Below are 22,208 nucleotides of genomic sequence, written 5' to 3' on the forward strand. Positions count from 1 at the left end.
ACGTGGTACTTAATATATCCCAAATTATTGTGATGTTGGCAAATAGCAAACAAAATATCAGGCTCGTAGCAGACGCCCGCCGCCTTGGCGCGGCTTCCGCAGCGGAGAAAGCCCACGATGATGATGATGATGATTTGTGGCTAATGACCCCTTTGTAACGGGTGGACTCAATACATTAGTGTCCGAGCCAAAAGAAAAAAATTGCCCGCCAATCCACCCTGTGAAGGTGGTTGGAAAGCGAAGCTTGTTACACCACCCTCACGGTGACTGCGGCGCACTTGATATTTCACACACTACAACGTAACTTTAACCACGGCCTTTATTATTATTTACTTCACAACAATGTTCACTACCGCTTTATGATCGGTGTGATATACACTACTAGACTACGCCATAGTGGGGTAGTCTAGAAAATGAACCGAAGCAGTTACTAGGCTGGAATAAAGCCCCTATATTTATAAAGGTAGCGCCATTCTTAGATCTTGCCGCCACCGCGCTCACCCCGGCGCTTCCTCCTCGCCCTCTTTTAGCCGCCTCCTGTCGCCCCAGCCTCCTCCGCTCCCCCATTGGCCAATCCGTGTCACGTGGAAGTTCGCGTTGCGCTTTTGTATATTTTTTTCTTTCCAGCGCGCTCCGACTGCCATTCTAGGGCCTGTGTGACGAAAGTGCTGTACGCACAAACGGATAAAACGTGTTAGGGACAAGAACTTCGTTGTGATGGCATGCTGCTGTGCCTTAAGTTGCCGCAACCGACAAGGTGAGGGCAAAAGGCTTTTTTTGTTTACCATCCGGCGTGCGCAAACGCTTGCTGCACACTTGATATTTGCGCCGTCTCGCATCGTCGCGTTGCTACTTCCAAAACGGCATTATTAAGACCAGTTACTGACTGACGAAGCAAAATCGCGCCTCAAAAACGTCTCCGCAGGGCGCGATCGGAGTTTTCCTCGGATTTCCTCTGGTAGCGCGTTAGCTGTCGTCTGCCACGGCAGGCCCGAATCAGGCGGCGCCACTGTCGATATCGCGCCTCGATCGCGCTGGTCGCGCCGAGCGCGATAGTGGAACGGAGGAGGAGGGAAGTGGATGGCGCTACTTTTTATATATAGGGGCTTTAGGCTGGAAGGGTTTCGAATGACGTCAACCCTCTTTCAAGCAGCTGCATAAGCTTTGCAACAGCTGCAATCTAGGGCGCGATCTTGTACGCGTTCCAAAATGGAACGGAGGCGGTTCGTTCTTTACGTCACGAAATAGGCGGTCCGCCATGTTCGCGAGGACGAGAGGAAGCAAAGAGCCAATGAGCGAAGTGGACGCCTGCGTCACGCTTTTGACGTCTGCTTGGGGACCGTATAACGTACTTAGAAGCGTTTCTAACATGTTGAGAAATATCTCACTATTATGACTGAGTAGCAAAATGTGTTGGTGTTGCTTTTCAAAGATTCAGTTTGGAATGCGGAACGAGTTAAACAAATTATTGCGGTTAATGTCTTGAAATGGCGCTAGGTGGTGTCGCAATCTTGCGAAACGTTTAGTGGTGGCGCTAGCCACTACCCCGTTTCAAGGAATGCTTTTATGCATGTCTCCACAACTATTGAAATTCAAACGGCGCGAGTTTTGAAGCGGTTGGTTCGGTCGAGCTGTTGCGTGCGGAGAGCCATGTAGGAAAACGTGTCGGCTTCTGCACCCGTTATGGGACCGCGCGTTTCCGAGGGCCAGCGGGTGACGGTGCTCGCTTTTATGGAGCCGCATCTCCAGCTGGCTTTAAGATCCAGCGAGCTGGGGCCGGGCTTCAGCCTTGTAGACCGACGACGGCTGTGGCAGCAGCTGGCCGACGTGCTGAACGCGGAAGGGCCCGTTGTGAAAACGGTCGACCAGTGGAGGAAGCAGCAGGTCTACGAGGCCCGCCGCGATGCTACCGCTATAGCCCAAGAGCAAATGTGAGTGACCGTCGAATGGTCTGGGCGATTTGTCCTTCGACATTGGTGTGTATTTTCAGAAGCACTGGAGGGGGTCGCGCACCCGGCTTCCGGGGCCGAGTGCTCCAGATGACGGGCACGGTCCGCTTCCGTGGCATCACCGACCTCCCCTACCAAGAGGTAAGCACACTGCCGGCGTAATATCATGCGTTCCTGAACGGTGCCGACTTAGAGTTTGCCATTATCTGTAAGTGGTACCTTTAGCAGAACGCGACACTGTTGGCGAACAGGAAAATAGCGTAGGAAGCTTCAGGTTGGCAGATCCTTTGGTGTCATTTTACGTGAAGGACATAAATATTATTTATGCTCTGTTATTATAAGTGAACCACGAATCTGGAAAACAAACCAACTTTTGATGTAAATAAGAAATATGCGTTATATTAAGGACTCGGTATCGTATCTTGCTAACGATCAACAGCCGGGCAAAAGGTTGGTTGGCCCTGAAAAGGGTTGTTTGGTGGTAAGAGATGCATTTGAATAGATGACGGAAAAGTAGTTCCAACAGGTCCTTGTCTGTCCAAACGAAGAGGGCATAGCTTGTACATGACGCGTGACACTGCCAAATGATGCCATCAGGCCAGTGGCTCTTCAACAGAGAGAGAGAGAGAAATCACTTTTTTTTTTATTCTGCGATAAAAAATGCATCAGTGCCCTGAGTCCAGGGCGTCGCTTGCGGCGTGCTTCAGCGCTAGGCCGATGAAGTCCCCAAGGAATCCTTGGTCGTGAAGGGTGATTGCGGTGGTCAGCCACTCGGAGGAAGGGGTAGATGGGAGGGATGAAGGTTTGGGTAAGGGGGGTAGTTTTGGATGGCATTGCCATAGAATATGTGATGTGTTGGGAGGATAGACACTACAGTGGCTACAGCGAGGGAGGTTGGCAATTGTTGTGCACGTTGCAATTCTTGACAACAGCTTCCAGCGATGAGCTGGTTGCGAGTAATCAGCAACTCATGCGAACAATTCCACCACAATTATTCATTTCAGGTGCTGCGAAGGATCGAACAATCCACCACCCGGCTCGCTCTCGCGGCAGAGAGGACGGCAGCGGCTCAGGAGGGCATACTGGAGAAGGTGCGCTTCCTGGCACTAGTCGTAGCTGGCCACCTGCAACAAGAAAGGAGGAATTAATTTATTGTTTATTTTCACCTTTTCAATTTCATTTTAGTCATTTACTGTTTTATGAGTTCAGTTTATCTTGTTTATTTATTGTTCCTTGAGTTTTATATCTTCACTTTCATTTTATGCACTTATTGTTGCTTCATTTTGAGTTTTAGTGTTTAAGTTTCATTGTTTCCTTGTATGAGTAATGTAGGAGGATTTTTTGGATGAAAGGTGTAATGCGTGCACCCATTTTTGTATCGTAGTATTTTCCTCTTTCTATTTATACTAATCCAGCTGCAACGCCAGCGTGCTTTCTTTTATTTACACATTTCGAAGACACTGGAATCATTACAAGTAGTTGTCGATTTCTGTGTATGGGTTTTGTACTTTGATAGTTATATTGCTTCACTATGTTTTGTAGCTTACTGCACTCATTATGAAGCTTTACCACATAGTGTTTGCACTGTGATATTTTCATTTCGGCACAGTGATGCTAAGGTACAACTACAATGTGGTCTTTTTTCAGAGCACCAAACTAGTCACTCTTCAAGATGCATAGTTTCACAAATGAAAATGGCCATCATCATTGCACCACGCCGGTGATTGGTTTCCTCTAGTTTTCGTTCCAAGTGAGCAACAATAAGTTTCAAGTGTGACACGTTCTGGGTGCTGTGAGATGGCAGAGCCAATTATTCATGTTGTATGTAATTTATGTTTCATCACAGCTGGCAAGTGCACTCACCTTTCTACAATTATGATTCACCTGTTGTTTAGCATCGCATTACAATTGCTGTCGAGAAATGAATGCTTCTAGCCAGTTACTCTTTACACTGATAAGGGAACGGACGTACCTGTCAAAGTCATACTTTCTTCCAAGGTCACTTAAATGTAACTGCAAGTTTTATGTGCCGTGGTGAAAACGAATTGTGTGATGCTCATGTTGCAATGTTCTCACATGCTTTGCTACGTGTAGCGTGCTGTATGTACAAGGTTCATGATGTACAGAGGTCAACACTCATGTCTAGAACACACTTGCGAGGGCCAAAGCAGCTACGAAAGCTTAGGCCGACCGCCAGGTCGATAAAAATATTTGGGAACTGTACATTTAGTCACGCAAGCTCACATACAGCCGATTTTGTGCCACATGTCGTCATCAGATTCGCCAGCGCAGTCCTGCAAACATGATTCGCACGTTCTAGAGATGTGTGTTGACCTCTGTACTTGTCGTCATAGCATGTGATAAAGTTGACCTTTGTATTTTTTGTGCTTTCACGTTAATTTACGTCTACCCATTTAGACATGATGTGAGGAGTGTAATGTCACAACACTCAGTGCTAGATTTTTTCTTTTGTGGTTGAATCCGCATTCATTACGCTTTACTTGCTTGCCTCGTCTGCGTATTCATGCTTACATGGAAGTTTTCATACACGTAGCACAAGAGGTGGCTAGCAAGCATATTGCCTCGTTCCTACCAATGTACACCGAGCACCCGAATGCACAGGATGCGGCGGTTGCGATCATTCTGGTGTGTTTTATGAAAATTATGCAAACCTGTGCAAGAGTCTCCGAGGTTTATGCAAACCTTGGAGCCTCTTGCACAGTGAAGAGGGTACAATTGTTTCCGAGTCCACGGCTGTGGCATTCTTTTTAAAGGATTCTTTGTATAACTTTACTTCGTTTGTGTTTAAATTATCATAATCTGTCGGATGTTTTGATTTGGAAACATTGACCATCCGTATGGAGGGGTACTTGATGTGTATTGTGGAGATGGGTTTGCACAAGGCTTACCCTACGAGCGACGGTCAGGAAAGGGCACGACGCTCCTCCACTCCGCAACACACAAAGGCGCTACGGCAGGGTTCGTCGACTCTCCGACACGGCGCAGAGAAGGCTCCGGAGTCAGATCGCCAACAAACACGGGTTTATTAACCCAAGGTACAGCTCAGTGCTACAGTCACGGCGCTTACGGGCCAAGGCTCGCCGCAAGACCGATCGAGTACGCGCGCCCGCTGCGCTAGGGCTAACCGGGTAGCGGTCCGCCAAGCGCGATAACGAGGAGTCGCGAGAACAAAGGTCTCATGTAACCACCTCGTTGCGAGCCTGAGAGCCTCTGCCGCGGCGAGGAAGCGCTCAGCGGACGAAAGCTCGGGTTATAGAGGCTAGAAGGGTTCTCCTAGTGTCGTGAAGGCGCGAGCTGAGGTGAAATACTTTGCTATGCTCCGACAGATGCCGCCGGTGCTCGCTGGCGGGTTGCGCTTGCGAGCTCCGGCGCGCTCTGCAGCGGGCACTCGCAAGTGACCGGTGCTTTCCGCAGGTCGCTACTCTTCGTAAGATCTGAGGTCTCGACAACATTCCAAAATTAGCGAGCATGCTTACCGCGACGAATGATGAAATAAATCTTTGGTTTGGGCGAGTGAGCCCATACCTCGTTCATACGGCAGCGCAACTGAGATTAAGAGATACAGAAACAAGACGGCGCGCTTGTGATGTGTATCTTGTCTTCGTCCCTGCTGCGCTGCCGTTTTAACTAGAGTGATGAAAGCTATACGCAAGCAGCCGCAATAAAACGGAGTCTTACGGGAGAAGCGGCACCGAACAGCCCACAAATGTGAGGAGAGGAAATTGAATGCAATCTGTTCGTCTCGTGCACATACTTTATTGAAGCTTTACAAAATTGCACACTATGGTCTACAAAAACACTGTATGATGAGCGCTTTCTGTATGTACAAAAGCAAAAGCATTTTCGCTAGACAGTGTCGTTCTACTGGCATCGCCTCATTTTCCAGAGCTACTGCTTTTCATTTTGTGTGTTTCGTTCCATGTTCTTTGCTTTTGTAAAGAACAGTGCAGGCCAATGTTTCGACGGCTTCAGCTGGGTCGTTATTCGGAGCTCTGCGCTACGCGGCGGGGTATCGCTGTTGTCCAGGTTTCTTTCTGCTCTCTTATTCGGCATTTGCTTCGTGAAATAAGATGGTGCGTCCAGAAAAATTGTAGGAATGGCGTCTTCAGTAAGCGTCGGACGTTCGCGGTCGAGCTCGACAGTCTGGCCATTGATTACGTGTTTGAACGCTCTTTGAACGAATCGCTCGTCGAAGTGGCGAGAGCACACTACACAGGTTTCACTAGGCAATTTGTCATCTCTCTTGATACTTCTAGCCGATTCCTTCAAGCGCACAGGGTCGGATGGAGCGCGGAACAATGAAACCGTTTCTGTAGATGACTTGTAACCGCCCCTACAAAGGGGAACAAAACACGTCCACTCTTTTTTTTTTTTAAGGCATAGTTACAGAAGTTCAGCACGTTGCAGCGCATCAGGCCATCGCACTACGTTGTCAACGTAAAGCAAGGCACGGTAAACTCCGTCGCCGCACGTGCTACGCAATACTGTCAACGACTTGTGTCTGCGCATAGGTCTGCGTTCCTTCGGCTCCATGCCAGTGACCCGCCACCGGAGCGCAGCGCCCTCTTCGAACTACGCCGCCAAACATCCAAACTGATTTCTCCTGCGCTTTGGGAAAGGGTGCCCGCTCCCGACACTAGGAGAACCCTTCTAGCCTCTATACTCGGGTGGAGAGGGTGCCCGGGGGCCGCCGCGCGGGAGGCCAATCAGGGCGCGTCCCGGTGACGTGTCCTCGCGGGGGGAAGTCCAATCCCGGGGGGGAGAAGCACGGTTTGCGCGGGAAAGTAAGTCCGGCGCGCTAGCCGTATCCGCCATGTTGCCGTTACGGCGGCGGTTCCCGGGGATCGAGCTAAGCGCCACGCGCGAGCTGGGGGACGACCTCGATCCCCACAGTATACAAGTTCTTTAATGTATTTTCCACTGTACAAACACAGCCCTGTGATAGCCTAGGGGCATTGCAATTTGTATAAATAAATTATGTATGTGTTATGAAAGATCACCATTCCTGTGACATCAATATTCCTGTGACTATCAATAAAGTTGTTACCAACCAAAGTGCTCTGCCCTAGTTAGGGGTACACATTACGAATACTTACCAAGCAGAGACTCGCCAGGCTGCAGTTGTGCGGCGAGGCGCGCACACAGTGGATTATGCTGCCACATCCAAGAGTCGTGGCCCGAATCAGGGACCTGGGGGCCCACAACAAGGATGCAAAGTTCTGAGTTGCACACCTGCAATGAGGAGCAATACAAAATAGCGCTGCAGATATGCTCAAAATCCCTTTTTGCCATTAATATGCAGAAAACAATACATACATTTACGCTGGTATAAGCAGCTACACTGCTTCAGTCATAGGCGTGCACAGGGTTTCGTATTTGGGGCCCTTTGTGCGCACGACTATGGTTTGCACTAAGTGATCGCTAAATGAAAACTTGGGGCACGAAAATGCGCAAGAACACCCATACACGCCAAATCCAGCCCATGCAATGGTTGTAAGTACTTCCCTGTTCAAAATGCTTCCATCGTATCTTCCCTATAGTGTAACGATTTTTGCTACGACTGCTGCCCATGTTCCTAAATACCTCCGAAATGCACAACTCCATTGTGTATGCACGCCAGAACGAAAACACAATTTTGGTACGGCAAACGGCTCATGCACAGAAACACATGGCACTCATCATTACCGCTGACATGTCAGACTTCAACGAGCTCGTACACAGTTCCCCGCATGTCCTCTTTTAATCGTTACATTACTAGTTATGCCAGCTTGGGCATTAAACTGAACAATTGCTACTATGGGCGAGTAAAAATGGCGACTACATTGAAGTAAAACATTCCAACGGTACTTACGACCATGACGTTGAGGGCGTAATAACCCTTCCTCGACATGAAGCTCGCCGTGTCGGCCGGGCTGAGTCCCTCTGGCTTCATAGTGGAGATCAACGTGCCATCGACGCACGCTAGCACGCCTGGAATAGCACCACGTCGCGCAAACGCCGCCTTTGCCTCATCCTTGGCAGCCGGTGTCAATGAAAAGTCCACCAACTTTCTCCGGGCAGACACGGAAATGATGACCTCCGTCACCTCCTGGATGGTGTTGCTCGCGGCCGGCTGCGCCATGCCTATTTGCTCCTCGCGACCAACGCTCCTCCGGAAGCTTCCAGTGCCGAAAAATCGCAGCGCGCACACCTTCCTTTCTGTGGAAAGGCCACTGGCTCGCTGGCATCCAATGATGGAGTCAAGCTCGTCGCACAAGCTACGCACTGTTCGTTTGGACAGACAAAAATACTGCCGGAACTCTTCCTCCGTCAACTCTTTAAATGCATCTTCTACCTCGGGTTATCGTCTCTGCGCGACTGCAGCAGCCGCACAGGCGACACGAAAAGACACGGCAGAGAAAGAAAACGCCATTTTCTCCAACTGTTGGGATTCCCGATTTGGATTGAACCGGATACGAAAGAGGCTAACTGTCCCAAGCGCTTACGTTTTAATCCAATCCAAGTCGTCTGGTAGCCGTTCTAATCCGTTCTATCGAAACGGACGGACTCGGCAACCGTTCCGTTGCGTTCGTCCGTTAGCAGACGACACGGAATGATTGACAGCAGCAGGACGTCACGGTTCACGTCACAATTGACGTCATGGCGTTCGTCACGGTTCAAATTGACCAATCGTGTGCGGCTCGATGGAACGGAACGCCTCCGTTCCATTTTGGAACGCTTACAAGATCGCGCCCCTAATCTTACGGACCGCGCCGAGCCTGTTTCCGTTGTTTGCCCGCAGCCCTTATCATCCATCATGTTGGCTCATCACTTTGAAGCTTGTTTTTGTGGTTTTTCTTGCGAAAACGAGTGCTTAGTTATACGCTGAATGCCTGAAATCAAGTAAGCTATACTGCTATACCTGCAATTGTTAGCGGTTCGTCGGGATCGTTTTTTGCTTACAACGACGGACACGACAGAACCCTTGGCTGGTAGAGGTACAAAGCTTCGCTTTAAAAAAAGGAAAAACAATCTATTCCACATAGTCAAGAGCTATATCACACCCGGCACCGCTCGGGATTGTTTTACCGCTCTCAACCACCGCTCTAGGCGAGCTTTAGTTGTGGCTAGTGGCTACGCCCTCGATGCAGCGGCCACCTTCAGCGTCGAGAAATCCGAGGGCCTGCGGCATTGGTCCGGTTATATATTGCCTAGAATATACTTACTAGTGTGCCGACCGCCGGGCGTTTCCAATGGGAGACGCTGGCACTGCCGGTGATGCCTTCCGCCGGAGGCCACCAGACGGCGACACTGTTTGCGACCATGCTAACCGAGCGGCGCATCACGCGTCGCTTGCGCTTTGGATGCACTTCGGATGCGCGTTCGTAAGCGCAGTCGGTCGCGGCGCGTTGTAGCTTTCGAGCAAGTAGCATGTGGTGCCTCCGCATGTCATTGCTGGGTTTCTTTTCTGTGCGCGTGGTTCGCACTTGTGTCTGTTCACGGACGGAACCAAGATGTCGTCGCAGAAAACGAGGCGTAAAGACAGCACCTGTTTTGTCCCATATTGTACAACTGGATAGCGCTCAAACAACGAGCAAGTCTCATTATTCAGCGCGCCTGCTGACCCAGAACGTTTTGCCGAGTGGGAGAAGAATATAAGAGGGCAGATCGAAGGCTAACTCTGGCGGCTGTCGCTTGTGAGAAAAACTTTAATAATTGCTACATTGAGCGCTCGTTCAAAATTAGTCGACGGTGTTTTGCCCATGAAAATGTGCCCTGTTTAATTACCGTCATTTATGGTAATTAATTTAATTTATGCTAATTATATAAAACTTGGTGTGAATTTAGCATTTGTGGACATGTCTCGCATATAATAGTTTACTGTGGAAAAAAGTTGCACTTCTTCGGAAACAACGTATTTATTTATTGGTATTTTTCGCAGAAACACCCGGTATCGTGTAGCGTTATAATGATAACTGTGCGTACGATCGTTTGTAAGTGCAACGAAATCATATTCTTTCGATTACACTTTGCACCTCAACTAACGTTCCGCAGAGCGAAACGGGCTGGGGCAGCCCATTGGCGTCTGTCGCACACGCGCGCGTTGGCTAGAGACGCCGCTCGGCATAGCACGGTCCGTACGGCTATCGCCGTCTGGTGGCCGCCGGCGGAAGGCATCATTCTCCGTGCCACCGGAAAGCCCGCGGTCGGCACACTGGTAAGTATATTCTAGGCACTATGATGATGATGGTTATGATTTATTGGCATCCCCTTTGAAACGGGGCGGCGACAAATAGTCACCTAGCCAGCTTGATTTAATCAGGTATACTATACATGTTCTTTATCTAGCACTTTGTATACCTCTCATTATTTTTATTTAAAAAAATTATTTTGTACCGCTTCCTATGATTTTAAGAGATCAGGTCGTATCCATCTTTTCCCGGCTTTTTTCCACCAGTACTCCAATCGTCTCTTGCTGATCTCTACGGCTGATCTGTTTGTTTCCTTCCACTTTAAACCCAAGCGCTTCTGGGAGTTGCACGTTACCTACGGTTCTCGCTGGGTGGATCCCGTCGCATTCCATTAGGATGGGCTGAGTGGTCTCTGGATCTTTACTGCAGCATACACATGTCTCATCTAGTTCCGAATATTTGTTCCGATATGTTTTCGTCCTTAGGCAACCGGCTCGAGCCTCAAATAGCAAGGCACTGCCCTTTGTGTTATCGTACAGATTTTCCCTTCTAATTTCTTTCTTCTCATTCTTGTAAATCTCCAATGTCCTTTTTGTTTCCATTCTTTGCATCTAATTCACGGTCTCTATTTCTCTCACTTTCTTTCTTATGACCCCTGGTTGTCTATTTACAGTTTCGATTATGCTGTGCTTGGTTGCCAACTTCCTTGACCTCTTCCTCCATTCTGTGTCCACGCTTTTCATGTAGAGATACTTGTGAACTTTAGCCGTCCATTTATTTTCATCCAAGTTCCTGAGCCTTTCTTCAAAACTAATTTTGCTCTGTGCTTCTCTGACTTCAAAAGAGGCCCAACCCATGTCACCCTGCACTGCCTCATTTGTCGTATTACCGTGTGCTCCCAAAGCCAACCGGCCTACTGATCTTTGGTTAACTTCCAAACTCGCCAATATATCCGATTTTAAGCATATAATGGAATTTGCGAATGTTAGCGCTGGCACCATTACTCCTTTCCAGATTCCACGCACCACCTCATACTTATTGTGGCCCCATAGTGCTCTGTGTTTCATTATTGCTGCATTCCGCTTCCCCTTTATTTTCAGATTATCTTGGTGGTTGCTTGAGTAATTCTTTCCTTAGTTTATGTGTACGCCGAGACGACTACGCGCTTCGTAGACGCGGCAGAGTACACACAAGAACACCGGTTCACGGCGGTAGACATAGACGTTAACTCCCGGCTTACTCACGCGTGTAGTGTCAGCACGGAATACCCAGATACAGCGGAAGAGGTTGCGATTGAGCTTGCGCTTACCGACCCCTTCTGCGAGGTAGTTCTTCGCGACTCACAATCCGCAGTTCGTAACTACGCGCGGGGGCGCATTGCCTCCGAAGCTCTTCAGATCCTAAGGAAAGCTGGTCAACAGCACTTCGATAGCACCACGATCATGTGGTTCCCAGCGCACGTCGCCACCCCCACCGACGAGGGCCCCCCTAACTTGAATGAGGTGGCACACCGCTCTGCGCGAGAACTGACACGCCGCGCAGAGTCTGAGACACCCTCTTCGAGTTCGGACCTCCTGGTGCGAAACACGCGAGAACGCTTAGTAAGCTATAATGATATCACCAAGCACTACCAGTTAGGCAGAAGGATATTGCCCCCGCCTCACCCCAAACTGAAGCGTTGCCAGGCATTCGTCTGGCGACAACTGCAGACACACACCTTCCCCAGTCCGGTGCGATTGCAGCACATTTTCCCCACGCAATACTCGAGTGCTATTTGCAAGTTATGTCAGGCAACTAGAGCGACACTCTCACACATGTTGTGGGAGTTTCCTGTTATAGCAGCGAAAATGGCAGTAGCTCCGGAGGCTCTTGCGTCGAAGTGGGCCGCCGCTCTGCGCAGCTCCAACCTCAAGACACAAGAGTGGGCAGTCCAGCGGGCCCGGGAGGCGGCGACGAGGCAAGGCCTCGAAGTCCCCTCATGGGAGACCTGAGCCCGGGTCATTAAACTTCGCCGGATTAGAATAAAGTTGTTTCCATCCATCCATCACTACTTGTCCATAGGTAAGCTACTCCCAGCCACGTCTTTTTACCTTGCCATGTACCACTAATCCATAAGTGCTCTTTACATGTCTCGTTTACCCTTCGCCACTTCAGACCTCGCCTAATTAGTACGCCTACGCCTCCGCCTTTCCTTGACCCGGTAATTCTGTTGCACCCTTCCCATACAAAGCTATCAATACCAGGCGGCTGCTCCAAATCTGCTTGCTATAGTCCGGTACAGCAGCGCCGCGGTGCGGGAGTTCACACAAAAAGGTCCTCGCTCCTCCCATGCTTTCGCGCGGCGCTTTGGACACTCCCCCATATTCTAGGTCACTCTAACGGCGTACTATTCTAGTGTTACTAGCACTAGAGTGTACTAGAATGGGAGAGTGGGTCCAGCGGACGCCTTAGCAAGCGGCGAGGGTGAAGCAAAAAACACGGAAAATGTGGCGGCGCTGCCATCGCCTTCTTCTAAATCTCCGGCCAATAAACGTTGGCTCCGGCTGTTTCGGCAGCGCTCATTGGCTGAGGCGAGCTCGCGGGCTGAGTAGCTGTCGTCTGCTCGACGCACCGTCGTCGTTGCGTCGTTTGCGTTCTTTCCGCTGCTCATTTTCAATTTTATTTACAATAGATCCGTGGGGAATAATCTAAGTGTTACCGCCACCGAGTATCCGCCTGTCAAAGCTCCATGTAGCTGCGGTTGGGTCTTCGACGCGACAAGCGTCCGGCTGGCGAGCGGGGCCGCTCATTCCGATGAAAGTGACGGTGGCGCCACCTGGATTTTCCATAAAAAATGTCTCAGCGCAGAGCCCTCGTTGGACCCACTCCCCCAATCTAGTACACTCTACTAGCACACTCTAGCGGCGCACGCTCCATGTTTTCTACAACAGAGACCTCACAAGCAGAGCTTAAAAATTCCAGCTATATGATGACGCCCTTTGGATTTAAAATGCGAAACCTACAGGCTACTGGTTGAATGCCACGAAAGCAATGTTGGGAGCCGGAAACACGTCATAGAGGTCGGGCTTTTCCGCTGTCCGGACGCTCCGTTAGAACGCTACAGCGGTGTCATCGCCTTCATCATCTTTTTCTCTCGCGTCACGTGGCGCTACCCCCGTGCGTGGTCTTCGGCCATTGGTCGAGTTGCTCTCTGGTTGCCAGCCTGCCAGTTATAAATAGAGGATGCGCTGGTCTGGCTCGTGATCTCGTTCGAACTGTTCAACGTGGTGCACCTACCACGGCTGCTCTGTCGTGCTCCGAGTTGACGGCGACAGCGTGTCGAAAGGTAAGCTTGGCCGTATGCGTACGTTTGCCGTGTTTTATTCCCCATGTCGCGTTTTAGCGTAGGCACTAGCCTTTAACATTTGTCGCGCATGTCATGTGCTTTTGTCATCCGAGATAACAGCGCACGGCAAAATGAAGACACATAAAAATACTGCTCTTTCCTCTTTTCGTGTACTCATTTCGTTTTGCCGTGCACTGCTAACATGGTTATGTTCCAGCTCGCCATCCTTGTAGGGTTCAGTAGAGGTCCAGTCTGTTTCACACTTATGCCACGTACACCATAGCGGAAAAACGCGCGCGGCGCGCCGCCGGCGGCAAGACGCGCGCCGCGAAAGCAGCCGCGAAACGGGTTTTTGTTGCCGCGGCAGGGATCGCTCCTGGACCGATTTCTTGCGGTTTGCCGCGTGCCGCGGATGAAGGAGACCAATGAGAGCGGCCCGCTACCGTGACGTGCGCGCGGGAAACTGGTGCCACGCGGACCCGCCCGACCGCTTGTTTCTCGTTTCGCACTATCATGTGCACACGTGAGCTCCCGGATAGTTCGAGAAGGGGAGAGGAGTCTAGTCTGTCACGTGATTGCCGCAGCGGCGCGCCGCCGGTTGGTGTGGCCGCCCTGCCGCTGCTGCGGTTTGCCGCTGGCGGCGCGCCACGCGCGTTTTGCCGCTAGTGTGTACGTGCCATTAGAGGAAATCTCGGAGCGCATTGCATCGCGATGCGGCGAGCGCTGGAGTCGGGTGCCGGCAGCAGCTCGCGCAGACGCTCGAAGCCTGTTATCATCTATTGTACTACGCTTCCCTATCATGCGGCTAGTGCGCTCCGCCATAAAATTCGACGTGGTTCAAGATAACAGGCTTCGAGCGTCTGCGCCTGCGCGATTCGCTGCCGGCACCCGACTCCAGCGCTGGTGGCCGCGCGTCGTCTGCTGCGCATTGTATGCGCAGCAGACGACGCTGCGGCCTGCGTATGCGTATATGCCAACACTAGAAATGAAATATCGTGTTGTTGGTATCGGATGGACCCAGAACCGCAAAATAATTACGGATAATGAGTGGGCGTGGCAGAACCTAAAAAAAACAAAAAACTAAACGAATCGCGATGAGATGTACTGGTGCAAATAATTATGAACGTATGATGCGTACCCCGCATGACTTTTTGGGCTCTGAAACATTGCTGAGAAACTGTACTAGGTCGTAGCCATGGGCGTCGGCAGGGAGGTGCACTCGGAGTAGCCACGTGTTTGAGTTTGTCGGATCTCGGTCGCGCGCTCCCAGGTAGAAGGTGGCTTGTATACAGCGTCAGACGGGCTACAATGGGAGCGGATGTCACAGCCGTAGTTGCGTTCTCGGCCGCTTGGCTGGGCCGAACGGCGCTAGCTGACGGGGATGGGAGGCGTCAGCGTTCCACGCGCGTTCCTGAAGCATTTTTTATGCGGATCCCGGACAGTAGCCCCCGACTGGTGGCGCCGCGGCGGATCACACCGTTTTCGATGCATGCCGACCGCATAGCAAGAACGCTCTTGAGAGCTCGAAAGCGTCCAGCCGAATGTCCCAGATGAAGCTTTAGCTCGGGCTCGGACTGCACCGAACGACTGCACAGAGTTTGTTACATGTAATAGAAAAATTTACAATGTAGTGACTGTAGGAAACATATTTTCTATTTAGGCCTTCTATCTTTTAATAAAATTTGTTGAAAATCGAAAAAATTTCAAGAACGAAACTTTAAGCTCAGCAATGAAAAATATCAGAATTCTGTAAACTACAGTAATACGTCTAAAGCGGGCAATATTCATATATTATACACCGCTATGAAACATACCACTAAAGTGTGGGTGGGACTTTTGCAAAGCCTTTGTACAAATATTGTGATGAATTCACGTCGGCTGTAAATCCACATGAAAGAGTTCGCCCAACCCGCCGTGGTTGCTCAGTGGCTATGGTGTTGGGCTGCTGAGCACAAGGTCGCGGTATCGAATCCCGGCCACGGCGGCCGCATTTCGATGGGGGTGAAATGCGAAAACACCCGTGTACTTAGATTTTTAGGTGCACGTTAAAGAACCCCAGGTGGTCAAAATTTCCGGAGTCCCCCACTACGGCATGCCTCATAATCAGAAAGTGGTTTTGGCACGTAAAACCCCATAATTTAATTTTTTTTAAAAGAGTTCGCGCATTTAAATATTCTAGTGGATGCAGTTTACAGAACTGCTATATCTGTTCTTGATGCAGAGTTGCAGATTTGTAAACTTTATAATATATATTAACCTATTTTCCACAATCTTAGAACATTTCCGGTTCTAAATCCAAATTCTGCTTCTACAGGCACCGGAATTTAAGATTCTTTCAAATGCGATAAATTTTATTCGAATTGGTCCAATGTTGTCTCATAAAAGCATTTCTGCGTTTTACATGCATTTCAATAGGCGGCATCCAAGTTGGTCCTGAGCTAACGCTTCCTCCTAAAATTTTTATTCGTCTTCAATTAGACAAAAATTTGCTCACTTTATTCGGTTTGTAATGAAGACCATGACGCAAACATCAGTGGCTATATTTGAAACTGGATAAACCAAAACGCACCTGACAGCTGTAGCTGGCAGAAATACTTTTTCATTATCATAGGAAAACACAGCCTACCATTTCTCGACAGCCAATTTGTTTGGAAAGATCTAACTTTTCTTTCTCTGCTAAAGTGTTTTGATTTGTTGCCATAATTTCTGTTTGTAACAGGTACAGAAAATTCTAAGCGTTCCTGTTTTTCTCAATTGTGTTTCTCAATTATATTATAAATTATTAGGCATTTTATTTACCCGCCATGGTTGCTCAGTGGCTATGGTGTTGGGCTGCTGAGCACGAGGTAGCGGGACCGAATCCCGGCCACGGCGGCCGCATTTCGATGGGGGCGAAATGCGAAAACACCAGTGTACTTAGATTTAGGTGCATGTTAAATAACCCCAGTTAGTCCCCCACTATGGCGTGCCTCATAATCAGATCATGGTTTTGGCACGTAAAATCTTATTATTATTATTATTATTATTATTATTATTTATTGTTAGTGTTATTAGGCATTTTATTTGGTGTTGGATTCCTCCGGCTAAAGCAAGGAAATTGCATATTATGCAAAGTGCTTGCTTCCCCCCCCACCACGTAAATTCACCCCCCCCCCGGCAGAGATCCTGGGTGTGCTACTGCAGAGCGCGCCCTCCACTATTGGGTCTCTCATAACCCATTGCGCAGCTTTGTGGCATTAAATTGCAGTATTCAATTTCCTCAGTACTATGCAGTATGCTTGCCACATATCACCAGCTGAAGCTTCAGCTCTGGTGGATCCTGTTGAACCGCGGTGAAAGCCACGACAGATACCTAGAGGAGTATTTTCACTTGCTTCGGCGAGCAGGGCCCGCTATTTGGCGAGGTATACCGCAAGCAGAGCAGGAACCAATCTACCAGGTGGACTGCACCATCGAGTGGCCTGGCGTCACCTGGTTTGCCCGTCGGCAAAATACCTGCAGGTGAGAGTTCACTGCCTGTATTGTGATGCAGCAACAGCGATCATCTTAGTGACATATAGTTTGTGCGCAACACCATCTTACAGCTGTGCTGAGAGTTGTCGGTTAATATTGTATGGGAATTCCTTAAAATAAATTGCAGATTATGGAACACTGGATTGCTTGGTGGTGGCGAAATTAGTGGTGCCATCTTGTGGCACAAAGTTTAACCAGAGAAAACACAGCCTAATATGTCGAGTGCTGCTGTAAAACAGCAGTACCAAGAGCCATTCACGTGCAGTCCTCTACAGCGTGCCTCGTAATCAGATTTTCGTTTTGGCACGTGACACCCCAGAATGCATTTTTTAATCTATTCCTTATAGGGGATAGATTTTTTTCATTCTCTTTACACTGTCATCGTATCAACGCCAGATAAACAGAACAGGGGTAGGGTAGCCAAAGAAATACTCTCATTTAAAGGGAGGTGTGTGGCCTCCATTTTCTCCAGTAATAATCAACATTTATGCTGAACAAATGAAAATAAGCATATTAAGACTACCCTATGTGACAGGGAACTCGGATTCTTGGAATGTGTGGGCATGTGCAGCAGGCCACCGTGATTGTTAGTTCTTTCGGTTTTTGTTTCCTTGTCAGTGGAAAAACGTTTCGTCCTCAAATATTTCGTACAGCTTGTGCCCTTGATGGCTGAAATTTATTTTGTTGTTGCATGCCGACACAAGCAGTGAGTGTAGGCTGCCCTTGTATGATGTGCGTCTGTACTTGTTTTCTGTGCCCCGCATGTCCTCGAACCAGTTCAAAGCATTCATTCATTCATCTGCCATGGTGGCTTAGTGGCTAAACATCTTGTTTTCTGAAATGCTGGTGCCATTCACTAGCACAGCATTCCCATCAAAATAATAAAACGACTACTAGACCATTTCTGTGGCAGTCGATTGATCAAAGGAAATCCCTGGACTAGCGGGACTCATCATCGGCACAGAAAGCTTCAATTTGCCATTTATTGGTGGTTAGTAATAGGGCGAGTGCAGTTATCTCGAGAATTCATACTGATGGGACAGCCTTGGGTGCTGCTATATTTTTTACAATGCTATTTCTTACCTTGAGTAAACAATGTACGGAAATCTTGCCAAATAATGTATTTTAGCATAACTTAGATAAGCCGCAGAAACCCAGTAGTATTTTGTTTTAAAAAGCATGCGCAATCAGGAGGAAGCAATTTCTTCATGTATGTAAGGCGCTTGTTGCCTCGCCAACAAGGAATGCCGCACGAATACCAGTTCCGCATCCTTTCGCTGCCTGCCCGAAGCAGGCTGCATTTTGTTGGAACAGTGCGTGCACGTGTGTACATTCATAGAACAAGACATCAACACCAGTATTGTAGCTATTGTCTGTATAATTGTTTTTGCAATAAAAGAAACAGGTGGTCCGCCTGTGGAAATATTGTACGGATTTTCTAGGTGCCGTGTGAGGTGATGCAGAGGAGTCCGCCGTTTCCCTGTGCCTATGCATTCAAGGCGGCCCTGCACATCACCTTTGATGTCCTCGACCAGATGGTCCGCATGTCCAAGTCGGAAGTCAACAAGCTGGTGCGGGAGTTCTCGACAGGTTCCGAGAACGAGCCAATGGTGGTGGAGCGGGCGCTCGGCCACGTTGTGTCCAGCATCGATGCAGGCAACGTCGTGGTGCTTTCACGTGCCTTCTATTCCGCCTATAGCCTGTTGCACTATAAACCGGCACAGCTGGCCCGTGGCGTCTGCCTCGTACGGAGCATCTTTGTTACACCAGGCCGGCTTATCTTTCGCCCTGCGCAGGTCTGTAAATTTAGTGTCACGGACTCCTTTCTAGCAGCAGGCAATGCACCAGCACTGTAGGCTCACGCTTACATGATTTCAGCAGTGAGCGGAAGGGGGTACGATGGTTAGAAAAAGTCATGTTTGATGACTATGTAATAAGAATGCAATAATGTTTTAGTGTTACAGTGCGTTGCGACAAAATATGCAAGTTTAATAAAAATATTGCCATCAGGCTGCGTGAATTTGGACTGAGTCGATAACCCTCTGAAAAATGTCCAAAAGTAGATCAAAACAAGTCATATACTCGTATAGTTCATAAACGCAATGTCTAAAAAGGTCCGTTCGATTCACCTGCACTACTGTGAACCCGTTCACGGCGGTTCACGAGAAGTTCAGAAATTGTGCAGCTCGATTTCTGTGGTGCAGGCACAGCGCGACATTCGAAACGAACGCCAAGGTGCAGACGCGGTGCAGGCGTTATGTTATGCCCGACTAATGTGCACGGAGTGCGTAAGTTTGAGAGGTCCTGAACTGCAGATATGATCGAATTCTGGGGCGTAAATACAGACCACACTTGCGTAGATACATCAGACAGGCATAAGCGGGGTTTTAACGGCTCTCGCGCCCGTGTGCTGTGTCGTCTGCTGCGCTGCTGCTGCGCGCCTGTACGCCTGTACCAAGGCGGCACCGACAGTGGAGTGGGTGCAGCAAAATCATGAACCAGCCCTCCACCTTTCTTGCACCTTTTGAAATGAACGGCGTGGTTCAGCGGGCGCCATTGCTGCACCTCTGAAACGAATGGCAGGGTGCAGCACCTCGTGAACTGGTTCAGGCGGTGCAGGCGAATCGAACGTAACTAAAAATTCAGATCGCTTATTGACTTGATTGTTGACTGATCAAGGTAATAAATTTAATTGGCTGACACAAAGCAGATTTAGTAGTGCTTTTACGGTTTACACAGATTCATGTGAAATAGCTGCAGCTCAGATGCTTGTTGTTCAAGAGGCTTAAGACAACTTTTGGCATCAAGCTGTCGTGCTATCTGATGTGAATCGCCAAAGTCTGCTTCCAATCCAAGCCATTTGTGCATACGCAGTGTAGACAACTCGATTTTCTCCTGATCAAGACATGCTTAGAGGAGTGTGCATGATAGTTTACCATTTCACAGCTTCGTTGACACCGTAGTGTTGTCGAAGCGCAATAATACTTATTTACAGGTGTTCTCGAAGTCTTGTAGCCCTTCAGCATTGCTACGCTCTTTGTATAACCCTAATTTCCAAGGGCCTGGTTGGGGGGCCCTTTAAAAAAAGTACCATGATAACATTATCGACTTATTTTCTGTTTGTTAAATCTTTTCGTTTCGATTAGTATAGATGCATCATGACATCAAGATGTCTGAAACGGAAAGGAGCTGTGCAGCACAAAGCAAATCACAATAGAAAACCTGGAATTAAAATCAAGGATAGTGATATAAACCATCTGTACACATGAGAAGTGCAACTAACCACCAGAAAAAAAGTGTTTTGACATACGATAAGTAATAGAAAACAACAAATTGACAGCTTGTTTTTCTCTTTGAAAGTGGTTCCTAATCTTGCCAAGTGTGGCTGTTTTGCACTGGACATGGCCCAGTGCCTCCAGCACTCCTATACAGGCTGTCCCAGTTATCATGCATTGCGTTTTTAATAAAGACGGGCCATTACGCGAAGACAACCAACTGCATATTCAGTCGAGTAGAGTAACTGCACGTAGTCTTTTGTTGATGCTATTTAATTGAATAAATATAATTACAGTTGGCAATTTCTTTAGTTATTCCTCTGAATGCTGTGCTGTAAATGAAGAATCTGTAGGAAATTGAAAGTTGGCATGTTTTCAGCCAGGTACTCTTTTCCCGTTTATTTATTGTGGCTGATAAAGAAAGCCAGCGAAATATGAAGCACATCATTTAACCAAACGTCTGCCCGCATAAAAAAAGTGCCCTCCACAAGTTCCATAGGAGCTAGCGGAAGAGCTGCATGGCGTATTATCTGACACGCCTTGCCCACGACAGTGCGACATAACAGATCACCTGTGGAACTCCTGTGGAGCGTGTTTGAAGGCGCTGCTTTCTGATGCGGGTGGACATGGCCCACGAGTCGTGTGGTATTTTCATTTTTTGCAGGCTTTCATTATCGCCGTCAAAAAAAATTACTGGCCGCACTACTCAACTGTGAACAATATGCACTTAGTTGACTTCGCATGGAATAACCTGTCCTTTTTTAAAAATACGAAGCATGATAACTAGGACACCCTGTATAGGTTCACCAGCTCTGCACTGCACTCATTTGTGAAGCCTTATTGTTCCCTGAAGTCCTGAAAGCTCATTTTTCTTTTTCCTTTTATACTTGGGTCCGCCAGTGCAAGTCTCCTCACACTGGCCTGTTATTGCAGATGTTAGTCTAGTGCACACAGGTGCAAAGCCTTACTGTTCCTAAAACTCTCTAATGCTTTTTTTCCTGTTCCTTTAAGGACTTCGGTCTAGCGGTGCCCTTCACCTAAGGCTTACTTGGATTTCGCTGGTGTTTGTACAGTGCACCGAGATGCGCAGTCCACGTGAACAGTACCAGGAACTACCCAAGCGGACTGGCATCACAAGCACTGTCATTGTCACCAAGTGTTCCTTCCTGCACTCGGGCAACTCGCGATAGTTCACCGCCATCGACGTGCTCGAGCTGCACCACGTCATTGACTGCATTGTGTATCCGGCACCCGGACCCAGGCCACACCCCGACAAAGTGGCTGGTGAGCCTTCATTTTGTGGCTACTCAGTATTTTCAGTCTTGCTTTAGTACATTCAGTGTCTGAAGCTGTTGCAAAAGAAAAAAAACATAATGAATGGATGATCAGTTGGTTGCTGCAGACTAGAGGTTCTCGCCCATATATTCAGAAAGATGTCAATGTGCCGATGGATACGCACGAGCGTCTTTGGCACATTCACGCCAGATATCGTGTAGGTCAATTCAAGCATGGGCATCAAGTTAAAGCACATTTCTGAATAAGTGGGTCATGTACGTTACATGGAACCCGGTGGTTCTGCAAACAGCATTTTGGGGCTCTGCAAGCAGTTAAAATCTAGCCTCATCCCACCTCCTTACTGGTGGATCGAGAGCCATGTGACAAGCTATAAATAAATGTCGTAATTACTGCTAAGATATACTTTCGGAGCTGCTATCTAACTGCCTTTGACTTCGATGTAACAAATTTCAGTATAATGAAATTCTTGATAGAACGAATCATTTCACTCAGTGGGTAACTTACTGTCCTTGGAACATGTACAGTCGTACGGTCCTCTCTTAGAGGGAACATGCGAGCGCCTAGCCGGCCGCTCGCGCGGCGCTAACTGGCGGAGAGATTTGTAAATGCCGCGCATGCGCATAGGGTCGTAAGGGCGGTGTGTGCCCTGCTTCCTCTG

At 48.6% G+C, this 22,208-nt stretch overlaps 2 protein-coding genes across 2 annotated transcripts; one reads left to right on the forward strand and one right to left on the reverse strand.

Moving 5' to 3' along the window:
- Positions 1–2,698: 2,698 nt before the first annotated feature.
- On the reverse strand, positions 2,699–8,700 carry LOC125942763 (uncharacterized). Its single transcript, XM_049661022.1, has 3 exons — positions 7,822–8,700; positions 7,067–7,202; positions 2,699–3,073 (listed from the first exon to the last, which is right to left on the reverse strand). The coding sequence occupies exons 1-3, from the start codon at positions 8,089–8,091 to the stop codon at positions 2,910–2,912; spliced, it is 570 nt and encodes a 189-aa protein (XP_049516979.1). The 5' UTR covers positions 8,092–8,700; the 3' UTR covers positions 2,699–2,909.
- A 4,697-nt stretch (positions 8,701–13,397) lies between these two features.
- LOC125942764 (uncharacterized) lies at positions 13,398–21,511 on the forward strand. Its single transcript, XM_049661023.1, has 4 exons — positions 13,398–13,466; positions 16,853–16,967; positions 18,422–18,775; positions 21,328–21,511. The coding sequence occupies exons 3-4, from the start codon at positions 18,437–18,439 to the stop codon at positions 21,442–21,444; spliced, it is 456 nt and encodes a 151-aa protein (XP_049516980.1). The 5' UTR covers positions 13,398–13,466; positions 16,853–16,967; positions 18,422–18,436; the 3' UTR covers positions 21,445–21,511.
- Positions 21,512–22,208: the final 697 nt, after the last annotated feature.

The sequence above is a fragment of the Dermacentor silvarum genome, chromosome 1 (assembly GCF_013339745.2).
Source record: "Dermacentor silvarum isolate Dsil-2018 chromosome 1, BIME_Dsil_1.4, whole genome shotgun sequence".
Lineage (NCBI taxonomy): Eukaryota > Metazoa > Arthropoda > Arachnida > Ixodida > Ixodidae > Dermacentor > Dermacentor silvarum.